The sequence below is a fragment of the Syngnathus floridae genome, chromosome 17, assembly GCF_059516105.1.
Source record: "Syngnathus floridae isolate MCC-2025c chromosome 17, RoL_Sflo_1.0, whole genome shotgun sequence".
Taxonomy (NCBI): domain Eukaryota; kingdom Metazoa; phylum Chordata; class Actinopteri; order Syngnathiformes; family Syngnathidae; genus Syngnathus; species Syngnathus floridae.
This window is the reverse complement of record NC_142429.1, coordinates 11,170,150-11,182,638: the sequence shown is the minus strand read 5'-3', so window position 1 is coordinate 11,182,638 and position 12,489 is coordinate 11,170,150. Positions and strand designations below refer to the sequence as shown.

Below are 12,489 nucleotides of genomic sequence, written 5' to 3'. Positions count from 1 at the left end.
AACCCTAACCCTAACTTCAAAAGTCAAACCCAGACACAAAGGGGATGGTTAGGGAACCCTAACCCTAACCCTAACCCTAACTTCAAAAGTCAAACCCAGACACAAAGGGGATGGTTAGGGAACCCTAACCCTAACCCTAACTTCAAAAGTCAAACCCAGACACAAAGGGGATGGTTAGGGTAACCCTAACTTCAAAAGTCAAACCCAGACACAAAGGGGATGGTTAGGGTAACCCTAACCCTAACCCTAACTTCAAAAGTCAAACCCAGACACAAATGGGATGGTTAGGGTAACCCTAACCCTAACTTCAGAAAAAAAAAAAAAAAAAAAAAAAACCTAACCCTAACTTCAAAAGTCAAACCCAGACAGAAAGGGGATGGTTAGGGAACCCTAACCCTAACCCTAACTTCAAAAGTCAAACCCAGACACAAAGGGGATGGTTAGGGAACCCTAACCCTAACCCTAACCCTAACTTCAAAAGTCAAACCCAGACACAAAGGGGATGGTTAGGGAACCCTAACCCTAACCCTAACCCTAACTTCAAAAGTCAAACCCAGACACAAAGGGGATGGTTAGGGTAACCCTAACCCTAACTTAAAAAAAAAAAAAAAAAAAACCCTAACCCTAACCCTAACTTCAAAAGTCAAACCCATACACAAAGGGGATGGTTAGGGTAACCCTAACCCTAACTTCAAAAAAAAAAAAAAAAAAAAAAAAAAAAAAACCCTAACCCTAACTTCAAAAGTCAAACCCAGACACAAAGGGGATGGTTAGGGTAGCCCTAACCCTAACTTAAAAAAAAAAAAAAAAAAAACCTAACCCTAACCCTAACTTCAAAAGTCAAACCCAGACACAAAGGGGATGGTTAGGGAACCCTAACCCTAACCCTAACTTCAAAAGTCAAACCCAGACACAAAGGGGATGGTTAGGGAACCCTAACCCTAACCCTAACTTCAAAAGTCAAACCCAGACACAAAGGGGATGGTTAGGGTAACCCTAACCCTAACTTCAGAAAAAAAAAAAAAAAAAAAAAAACCTAACCCTAACTTCAAAAGTCAAACCCAGACAGAAAGGGGATGGTTAGGGTAACCCTAACCCTAACAAAAAAAAAAAAAAAAAAACCTAACCCTAACTTCAAAAGTCAAACCCAGACACAAAGGGGATGGTTAGGGAACCCTAACCCTAACCCTAACTTCAAAAGTCAAACCCAGACACAAAGGGGATGGTTAGGGAACCCTAACCCTAACCCTAACTTCAAAAGTCAAACCCAGACACAAAGGGGATGGTTAGGGAACCCTAACCCTAACCCTAACCCTAACTTCAAAAGTCAAACCCAGACACAAAGGGGATGGTTAGGGTAACCCTAACCCTAACTTCAAAAAAAAAAAAAAAAAAAAAAACCCTAACCCTAACTTCAAAAGTCAAACCCAGACACAAAGGGGATGGTTAGGGAACCCTAACCCTAACCCTAACTTCAAAAGTCAAACCCAGACACAAAGGGGATGGTTAGGGTAACCCTAACCCTAACTTCAAAAAAAAAAAAAAAAAAAAAAAACCCTAACCCTAACCCTAACTTCAAAAGTCAAACCCAGACACAAAGGGGATGGTTAGGGTAACCCTAACCCTAACTTCAAAAAAAAAAAAAAAAAAAAAAAAAAAAAAAAAAACCCTAACCCTAACTTCAAAAGTCAAACCCAGACACAAAGGGGATGGTTAGGGTAACCCTAACCCTAACTTAAAAAAAAAAAAAAAAAAAAACCTAACCCTAACCCTAACTTCAAAAGTCAAACCCAGACACAAAGGGGATGGTTAGGGAACCCTAACCCTAACCCTAACCCTAACTTCAAAAGTCAAACCCAGACACAAAGGGGATGGTTAGGGAACCCTAACCCTAACTTCAAAAGTCAAACCCAGACACAAAGGAGATGGTTAGGGAACCCTAACCCTAACCCTAACTTCAAAAGTCAAACCCAGACACAAAGGGGATGGTTAGGGTAACCCTAACCCTAACAAAAAAAAAAAAAAAAAAACCTAACCCTAACTTCAAAAGTCAAACCCAGACACAAAGGGGATGGTTAGGGAACCCTAACCCTAACCCTAACTTCAAAAGTCAAACCCAGACACAAAGGGGATGGTTAAGGTAACCCTAACCCTAACTTCAAAAGTCAAACCCAGACACAAAGGGGATGGTTAGGGTAACCCTAACCCTAACCCTAACTTCAAAAGTCAAACCCAGACACACACATGCGCATCTATTACTGACATTTTTTTTTTTTTTTTTTTACCCATCTCACACAAACACACAAAGTTTTTGGAGCTGAATGGTCCGGTTTTGGTCACGGATTACATCATGAGAACTCCACACAGAACCAAGACATCGATCCAAAGAGCGAGAGATTCTTAATTATCTGTAGATGATTATATATATATTACTGTGCTAATGCAGGACTTTTTCAGTAGATATAAACTCTCCATGCTTAGAATGTACACATACCATACGATGGTTGATCACACTGTTGCTTTTTCAATCACTATTAGTTGAGTTCATTTGTTCACAAGTCTACAGGATGACACCTATTTTGATTGCAGGCTCTCGCTCCTTGTCGTCGTTCTTCTTCCTTCTCCTCACTCTCTTTCAATTGTTTTTCCCTCTCTCTCTTGCTCTGCCTGGAGAGGAGGATGAGAGGCTTCCCAGAGCAGCGCTGGACGGACAGATGGCGCAGACGACGGGAACAATGCCAGGTCCATGAGCAAAGGATGACGAGGAAGAGAGATGGAGAGCCCGATTGCCCATTGTGCCATCTGAGTCACGTCGGGTTGAAGCGTCGCCGTGGTGACGTGCCGACCGACCGCTTACTCCAACATGGCGTCCAGCTGGTCGGCCAGGTCGTCGAACATGCTGCCGATGTCGTCCAGAATGCTCACGGTGGTTTTTTGCTCTGTCACGGAACTGCGTACGCACAAAAAAATGACAGTTATAAATTGTTTTCATTCAACTGCAAGGTTACAACTAGTTTTACTGAATATAAGCTTTGTTGTTTGAGTTGCACACTACTCACTCCTCCTGCCGCAATATCTTGTCCTCCACGGCCTGCAGGGCGGCAGCGAGCGACGCGCTCGTCTCCTCCAGCTTTTGATGCACCAAAGAATCCACACCAAAGTCTGTCGTGGAGGACACGGGCGTATTCATGGCCGTCATCCCGCTGTCCACAGATACGCCGCCTATGGAGGAGCGAGGGGGCTTGACTGGCGGGCTGGGAGTGGCGGGGGTCTGAGGAGTCTGCGGCGTGGTGGGCGTCTGCGGGGTATGCGGACTTTGTGCCAACGGGCTGGGGAGCTTCACGTTTGGTGGACTTGGGGTGTTGGAATTGGGAAGCGAAGGTGGTGAGCTGGTCTGCCGGGCCACCGCGGGGTGCAGTTTTGCCAGAGGGGTGGCTGAGGACGGGGAAGGGGGGCTGGTCATGGAGTGGATCAATTTGGCTGGCTTAGGCGCCGTCGGTGGGGGGGCGGGTTTGGGCGAGACCGGAGGGGGGATCTTTTTTCCTTCCACTAAGAGAAGAAGAGAGAGAGGAGAGCGGGAGGTGAGAATGGAAATCTGTTCCAGTCCCCAGGCGGCTTAAAAGAAGGATCAAAGTTCACAATGTGTTCTAGTTTACAGCAAATGAGGACATCTCATACCTGGACTGACAGGTGTCCCCGGTCCCGGTAGAGGGACTCTCTTGTTGGAGGCTGTCTGTGGGCTGTTCTGCGTGACTGCTTGTCTCTTGATCTGAGCCATGGCTGGCTTCGGGGAGACGGGCGGTTTTGGTTTCTTCACTGGAGCTTCTTCTGGAAGGCCTTTGTCCAAACTGTTCCTTCGAGGAGCAGCAGTCTCTTGGGATTGTGGTTGGGGCTGCGCTTGGGGCTGCTCCGTCACTCCGGCGTCAGACAGCGGGCGGCGTTTCATGGTGGCTGTACCGTTCTGGTAAAGTACCGGTTGCGGGGTGTCGGGCGGTCCGCTACCCGGAGGATCTCCGTTGGGCCCGGCGTATCCCTCCGGTTCCTTGTCGCGACTCTTGGGTCTCCGTTTGACGGTGGACGACTCCTGGAGGGTGAAGCCTGAGCCGTTGGGGTGGCTCTTGGAGCTGCGGGGCCGGCGCTTGAGGGTTGCCGTGGCTTCCACCCGGGCGATGTCCTCCTGAGTGTACCCGCCATCGCCCTCGCCATCACCCTGCAGGCAGACACAAAATACACACTAACGGAAAATTCATACATTCGTGGCAAGAGGTCATTTTTTTGCACAGTCAAAACATTGACATTGATATAGAAAATTTGGTGGATTACAACACACTGTTGCATTTAAACATTACAACATTGAGCCTATGGATTTGAAACATTACAACATGAAAAAAACTTCAAACATCAGAGTGAAAGTGAGCCTCTGAATATTCACTTTTATCTTGGAACCTATCTTGTCATTGGCTGGAAATCTTAGCTTATATTAGAAGTCGTATTTGTAATTTTAATGAGTATGTACCACATATATACTATATACTAGACAGAGAGCGAGAGAGATGGAGGGATGGAGAGAGACAGAGAGAGAAAGAGAGAGAGACAGAGACAGAGAGAGAGAGAGAGAGAGAGAGAGAGAGAGAGAGAGAGAGAGAGAGAGAGAGAGAGAGAGCAAGAGAGACTGACAGATACAAACACAAAAATATGAATCTATATAGATAGCTACCTGTCCTTCTCCTCGACCTTGTCGGCGGATGGTCAGGCTTCCCTCCTCGGCAAATGGCAGGTTTTCGGAAGAACTCCCACTTCCTCCGGGGCTTGGATTGGGAGAAGGTGAAGTTACGGGAGGCGGGGAGGATTCAGGCTGGGAGACGACAGACAGTGTCGGCTGGTCACGCCTCGCCGCTGCCACCAACTCAGAGACGGGCCCGCTAATGGTCCGCCGTCGGTTCACCACTTCGCCGTCCAGACCGATTGTTTCGCGTGTTTTCCCGGCCTGAAAAGAAAACAAAAGGTTGGTCACATGTTCATGGACTTTATGAAGGATATGCCATACCTGCAGGAAGTTCTTTTGCAGGGCCATCCCTTTGGCTCCACCCCCTATAGAAGACATTTCCAGCATGGCGGCGATGCTCCTCACACTTCCCATGCTGTTGGTCTCCACAGCTCCTGTTTCAACAGATACTCCCAAATCGCTGGCTCGCCGTTGTTGGTGATAAGGCACATCCAGCATCCCATCAGTGGTAGTCAGCACTTGCAAAGGCGCATTCCCTTCTGTCAGATTGGAGTTAGAGGTGGATATGGCCGAGCTGGAGCGTTTAGGAGGTGGCGGGGGAGGACCTTTCTTCTTCTGGCGCAGAGTGATGGACTGCGGCTGGTTGCGAGTAACACTTTTGTCTTGGTTGCGGACAGAGTGGCTGCGGTTGACGCCGTGGCTGACCGTGGCATATTTAACACCTTCTGCTCTAACGTTTGAGCCTTGGCTTGCGGCGACGTGGCCTTCCCCACCCCGTCCTCTTCCAGCCGCCGTCCTCTCATCACACTCGCCATCTGATGTTGCGTGCCGCCGGTTGAGACTGTTGGCTCGCTTCTTCTGGAGATCCGCTTCGTCGCCGTCTGCCAGCTCAGCCTCAGGTGGGAGGCAGAGGAACGGGACCTGCGCTTGTGTACAATCCCCGATCTCATGGGGGTGGTTCTGATGGTAGATTTGATTCTGCTGAGGGGACTGGACCGGAGCGCCGCGATGGTTCGGAGACTGAGGAGGGTGCGAGCGTGGCGAGAGAGGCGTTTCACCTTGGATAAACTGAGGGGAGACCCTGTGTTTGGACTGGGGGGAGGACGTGCTCTGGACGGAGGAGGTGGAAGAAGATGATGACGTCCTGGTCTTGGTTGGAGTGTGAGGGGGCGTGTAGGGAGGTGCAGGCTGGGAATGGGAGTGGGAGTGACGGTGTTTGCCTTGAGAAGACACGCTGCTCCTGTGAGAAGAGTTACTTCCTTGGCTGCTCTGCTGCCTCATTGTCCTCGCCTCCTTCTTAGGCGGTCCTCCTCCAGAGTTCAACTCATCAGGATCCTTGTTGAGACTACGTGCTGGATGTGCTTTGACCTCCTGAGCTGAATGACTCATGGCATTCTGCAACTCGCTACTCAACTCGCTGTCCTGGAAGGTGCTCATTTTTGGAGACATCACATCTAGATAGACAAAAGGTACAGCGGCATTTTTGGAAAATAACAACTTACTAGTTGATTGGTTAGGACCGAACCGTTAGGTCAAGATACAAAATGCTGAGACTAAGTTGACAAGCTAATTTGTTCAACGTAACACCTTTTAACTCACCTTCTGGAGGTGGGCTTTCCAATGACATCACTTCCTGCTGCTGTGTGATTGGTGGGGGCTTCTTTCTGAGGGAGCCACGCCCATCTGAGTTGCGCTGCATTTCAGCTAGTCGCTTCACCGCCAACATTAGCTTTTTCTGATGGCCTGAACCATTGACATATCTTATTTCAAATGACCACGCCAGTAAGCGTATTGAATAAGCGTACTGTGTCTCTTTTTTTGATGGCCTGAATCATTGACATGATTAAAATCTATCAAAAATGATAAAACTGTGTTTGTTTCAATGTTCTGGCCAGAATTATGTGAATAAATAATGGTAAATAACAACCCTCAAACACCATGGTAATCACTACATGACAGTATATCTCACCCAGTTTGGTAATGCCAATCTCTTGCAGGTCCTCCCAAGTGATGTCTGTGATGAAGTCGATGTTCTCGTAACCGTTCTGAACTAATACTTGGTGGTACTGACTTAGACCGATGGCGCACAACCACTCTCCAAGACTGGCCTGTAGGAAAATGAATGAAAATGAACTTTTTCTCAATATTCAATTCATGTTATTTTTCAATATAGTGTGTGTTTGTGAGTGCACTCACAGGTTTCTGATCAGGCAGCCACTCGGTGACACTCATTTTATTAATCTCTGTTGTCATCTTCTTTCTGTGACCTGGTTTAGTTATTCCAATAGCTGTCAGATCCTAAAAACACAAAATACACTCAAGTCATATACTTCAGGGTTTTCATTCATAAAAACACGGCAAAAAAAAATTGCTGAAAAAGCAAGAGAGCAAGAAAGAGGGTGAGTGAGAGCGCATGGAGTGGAAAAAAAAATCCAGAGAAACTTCTGAAATATTTATTTTACTCATATTTAAAAAAAATTAGGCTAAAACTGATATATTGACTAATTATTTGGAAGTTTTAGATAGATCACTGTACTGGGCACAAGAAATAATCGCCATATTGAAAACACACACACAAGCAGACTGACTGTCGACTACATCCTACGCTATGTTGCATTTCCATCCAAATGCAGTATGACCACCTTTCCAACCATCAACCAACCAATAAAAATGGGCTTATTTAGCACATTACATGTCCAAATGTGTTGACATGTGGCAGCGCACAAAATTGAAAAAATAAACAAAAGACTCCATTTATCTTCCACCTCTGTCCATCACAACATCTGAAATGTTTCCAACTACTAATAAAGGACATTTGTGACTAAAACATACAGTGGCTTTCTTGCATGCTGGAGACAAATTTGTGCATTATAGGAAGAAACACTGTGGGTTACATAGAAAGACAACCAAGGGTCAGAGAGAGATGCAGGTCAATACCAGGGTCAAGGGTCACACCACGGCAGGCTTGGCAAGAGGCACATTTGAGTCATTGAAATGTGCATATTCAAAACAAGAGAGGGTTTTTGGCATGCACAATCCTAACGATGAGGACGGCACAAATTCGATCTGTGCAGATTTGTGGTCCTTGGAAGGACGCTGGGACTGCCATTGGGGTCCAGTTGCCTTACCTCGGGGGTCATTCGGCTAATTGTGGGCAAGTCATACCCAGCACCCAGGAAGTTGGGAGCGTAGAGCTGCAGCTGAAAGTCGCTCAGCCATTGGACAACTGCCTCTGAGCTCTACAGGAGAGAAGATAGGAAGGAGGGCACTGTCACAAGTTCTATGTCAGCCGCTTTGTCTCTGCAGGCAGGGCCGAGTTGGGGCGCAAATGATAACAAAGACCAGGCCGTTGCTAATATTCCAAATACGTACATGGATTATTAGTAGAATTTTAATAACCCAGTGAATAGCGTTTTATTTTTTCATATACTATAAAAATGAAGCATGAAATATCTTTGGAGTTATTGCAGCCCTTGGGCCAAATTTATTATTTAGTATTCATAAAGCTTTTTTAAGATGATGGAATGGTGGATTAAAGATAAAGGCTCCATTTTGGGAAGTCTAAATTAAAAGTCAAACTGTATTTTTTTTTTAAATACATTTATACTAGTTTATTTCATTCACATGAATGAAATCAACTTCAAAATTTGTATTCAATTTGTTTTCGTGAATTCATTTTATTTTTACCATTGTGCCTAACAGTTTAATTCTGTTCCATTTTATTTTTCTGACGTTTCTCATTGTCCCATCTTCTGCTGTTTTCCTCGATGAACGATTTTCTACATCTTTATGGCGCCTGCCAAATGATTAAACACTACGGGTTACAAGATTATTAGGGACTGTGCTAACAGATGGTCCTAAGAACATGACACATACACACATACAAAAACACACACTCATCCACACGACCCAACAATTGACAACAGCCAGAAATCTCTGCTACAAGATCAGGTTGGCATACCACCTTGAAATAATTACAAAACAACAAGTGACCTTCAATGTGAGCCCACAGAGGTACTTCAGTTAAGGACAGCTTTTGTAAACTCCCATTTCACACCTCTCGCCGTGAGCTAATGTGCCCACGCTGCGCGTCAGCACACACGTACACACAAACACACCACGACTACAGTAAGACTTGTGCCCCTTTCAGTGATCGCTATCAATACAGCTTGGTACGGAGATGCAAAGGAAAAAAACAGAAGCTTTAACTAAAAGGAGTGGATGAAAAAAATAAAAATAATAATAATAACAACATAAAGAGCCAGGACAGATCGTCTCACATGCAGATATGTCAGAGATTTACATCAATCCCACTCACCGTGTCATGGCCACATCCGAAAACCCGCAGCACGGATGAGGCCAGTTGTGAGAGAAACCGCTGGGACATCTTGATGTGTGTGTCAGTGGTGGTCAAATTGACTGAGGGGCTACATTGTCCTCATGTTGCTAATTGTGCTGTGTGTTTGTATGAGAGAGCGAGAGAGAGAGCGAGAGAGCAAGAGAGAGAGAGAGGGGAGTAAATCTGTATGGACTTTGGGATGGTCCTACCTTCCCTTCCCCTAGCGCCTCCCCCTTCCTGCCCGCTGTGGCATCATAAGGCGGCGCTTCGTGAAGAGGACAGCCCGATAGGCTCGATGTCCGAGAAGAACTGGCAGAACCTACTGGGAGGGAGAGAGAGAGATATCATTGGCTGGGTTGAAAATATCTCCCTACCATAAGAAAGGAGCATCAAGCGACAGATGACTTTACTTGTCGCTCTAAATGACATATCACTGATTGCAAATCATATTCGGCGTTTGACAGGCAACCAGTGACAACTCTTCCCTCCTACATTCCCTGCCTTGGCCATCTGTCTGGAAAACAAGCCAGGGTGATGCTATATATATATGTTTGTGTATTTCTGCATGTATAGAAGACACAATGCGAATACATTTTTTTGCAGCTAGTGTCGGTTTTGCATTTTATTTGATGAGTTTGAGTGACGGAAACTTTTCTGTGAGGCCTTTTGAGATGTTTTGTGATTATTCGCTATAGAAATAAATTTGAGAAGCATAATGCATCTGGTCAGGTATGATAAAGCGTTATCTTGATTGTGTTACCTGCAGGCTGGTCTACAGACTTGGACTGCTCCAGTAAATGTTCCTTGGCTTTGGCAGATTGAGACAACACCGTGGCTAGAAGCTGTAAACATGACATAGTACAGTGTGGATGAGTTATTGACAGCAACATACTTGATCTACTATTTTGTATTCCATGTATATAATGGAATTCTTGATCAATCGGGAGTTGATTTAGTCTCATTTGTAGTCCACATTTGCATTTGTAATTGCCTCATTTGTGCCCATCTGCTCCGAGAATGAACTAGTTTGCATCGACTGCTTTTAATGAAGACATCATAGTAAAAGGCTGAAGCATCATTAGCATTCATTTAGACTCGCTCTTCTTTTATCAATCTTGCCTTTCAGCAGGCTCAAATATCGGCCAAGCAAAGAAAATAGCAAAATAAAATGAGTTAAGAACGGTAGAAAGGATATTAAAATAAAAAGGTCTTTCATTATTTTAAAGCACTTTAGGATGAGGCTAATAATTATTGATTAGCTACAGAAATGAGGATGTGTTTGGAAAGTTTCGTTGCATAGGAGAAAGGCTCAGCAAACACATTTCTGACACACAATCAAAAACTAAACATAATACCTTGACTCCTTCAGCCTGTGCATGGAGGATATGTGCAGCGCTTCCAGCACTCTGACCACTGCCTGATGACCTCACACTGGTCACACTTCCAGAACTCCCTAAACTGCTTCGGTCTCCGCCTGCAATACACCCACGTACACAACAAACACACACGTACACACAGGGACGAAGATGCATTCATATGCATGCAAAAAAGCCAAAAGGATAATATTGCACGCAAATGCATGCATGCCACACAAATATGGATGCACGCACGTCCGCACGTTTAGCTGATATCCCAGACCAACGTGATAATCGGTGACTCTCCTTTGAAATGCACTAGGCAGCATGAAATGGACTGGACAAACACTTGAGTGAATTGGAAGTGAAAAAGACACACTTGTTGTACACACCAAGTACACACACACAGGCACACACTACACTGCACTTTCACTTTTGAGTCTTCTGGCTCTCTTGACCTCCATCCATACACACGCCACAGACCAAATGCATATGGCTACAGTCCCAAACATAAAGGTCAACGAGTTTAGCTAAGCTTAAGATGGAAAGGACAGCGGGACATGACTTTGCTCAGGTCAAAGAGCATCTGATGACCTTTCAAAAGGCAAATGATATATATTATTTTGGATTGTTGTCTGAATGGGCACCAGATACTGTTTGATGACTGTTTTTTTTTTTGAGGGCTCAGCGCAGTGCGGCTGAGTTACCTGCCACAGGCTTGCGCAGTACCCAGATCTCTTCATTGGAGCCTCCGTGGGGCCCACAGGACGTGGTGGGGGAGCTGTGAGGACTTGCCTCTGAGCCACGACAACCTTCAACACAGGACACTACCGTTAGCTGCTAACTGGGCTCAAACTGGGCTCAAAACTTTTGGACTTGTCAGCAACTTGCTTTAGTTGTCAATTTATTTTTATACAGCTCCACATGGAACCATATAGGCCATAACGTGGAGAGTTTTTGCCCGTGGAGCAAATACGTTCCTTTCAGTGCTCCATTGAAACCTGAAGAAAACGTTACGACTTATTGAAGGTTTATTGAAGCTTTAAAATTGGTCGATAATTATGAAAAGGTCAGATCATATGATTAAAAAAAAAAAAACAGCAGTATACAGTATTACATGCTGACTTTTTTTTATGACTGCAAATGTTCTTGTTAGTCCATATCTGAAGGCAAAAAATAAGATAAAATATTAATTTGCCTATAAAAATCCAAACCACGGCCTATGGTGGTCTTTTCTAACTGTTGAGTCAGCTCCAACTTTCTGTGCTCTGTCTCCATCTTAATATTTTTCAAACGAGACTCTCTCACACACACTTGCACTCCCAGTACGCAGTCACACACCAACACAGAAAAAATACAGAATATAGATATGATAACATGTATAAAAGCATTGTACATAAAACATTCATAATATGATTTTCTGTGTATATACAGGTGCCATCATGTACATACACGTACATATATAATACAGCCTTCCATTTGTGATTATATATGCAGACTTTTTCAGAATGAGGCTCCTGTAGGTGCATTTGGAGAGTGGCATAAACCATTATAAGCATCTCAATCGTTTATAAATGGTTTAAATGTGTGACTAACAAGTGCGCCAGAGAAACAAACATTGCACAAGTTCTTTTTTTTTTTCTTCATCAAATCACACAGCTCCTTCTTGTGGCCATTTTGCATCCCTCCATCAAAAGATCTCAATGATGAATTGATTCAAGCAGTACAAGAATTCAGATAATTTAATTAGTCCTGGAGGAATCAAAATGAGCTTCTAAAAAGAAAAATAACCTTCAGGCTAGCAAACACCTTACTCATAAAAGTTTTTTGTGAACTTTATTCTTAAGTCTGTTGCATAATACATGACATTTTCCCCAAAATGTCTGCCTTGCAAATATTTGCGTGTGTACAGTCACGACCGAATGCTTTGGCACTGACTTCAACTTTTTGGTCCTGCTACTCGGTGGCTTCAATTTTTCAAGTTGTGTAATTCACATTGCTTTTGTATTGTTGTGCGGAGTAAAGTTTGTGCGTGCTCGGGCTGGACTAGTGGTTGGAAAAACAGAAAC

The 12,489-nt window shown here is 44.6% G+C and overlaps 1 protein-coding gene across 3 annotated transcripts in view; it reads right to left on the bottom strand.

Annotated features, from left to right (window-relative positions):
- Positions 1-2,176: 2,176 nt before the first annotated feature.
- Positions 2,177-12,489, bottom strand: part of caskin1 (CASK interacting protein 1) — a 33,457-nt gene continuing 23,144 nt past the window's right edge. Inside the window, exons 12-24 of one of the 3 annotated variants that reach the window (XM_088356757.1) lie at positions 11,128-11,232; positions 10,421-10,539; positions 9,826-9,907; positions 9,275-9,387; positions 7,855-7,965; positions 6,923-7,024; positions 6,696-6,834; positions 6,326-6,469; positions 5,048-6,180; positions 4,718-4,987; positions 3,679-4,234; positions 3,060-3,549; positions 2,177-2,950 (exon numbers count right to left, since the gene is read on the bottom strand). In XM_088356757.1, the coding sequence (XP_088212883.1) occupies positions 2,854-2,950; positions 3,060-3,549; positions 3,679-4,234; positions 4,718-4,987; positions 5,048-6,180; positions 6,326-6,469; positions 6,696-6,834; positions 6,923-7,024; positions 7,855-7,965; positions 9,275-9,387; positions 9,826-9,907; positions 10,421-10,539; positions 11,128-11,232 (3,461 nt within the window). In that variant the 3' untranslated portion in view covers positions 2,177-2,853. The remainder of the gene's footprint in view (positions 2,951-3,059; positions 3,550-3,678; positions 4,235-4,717; positions 4,988-5,047; positions 6,181-6,325; positions 6,470-6,695; positions 6,835-6,922; positions 7,025-7,854; positions 7,966-9,274; positions 9,388-9,825; positions 9,908-10,420; positions 10,540-11,127; positions 11,233-12,489) is intronic. The other 2 variants (XM_088356758.1, XM_088356759.1) reach the window with 2 other exon arrangements.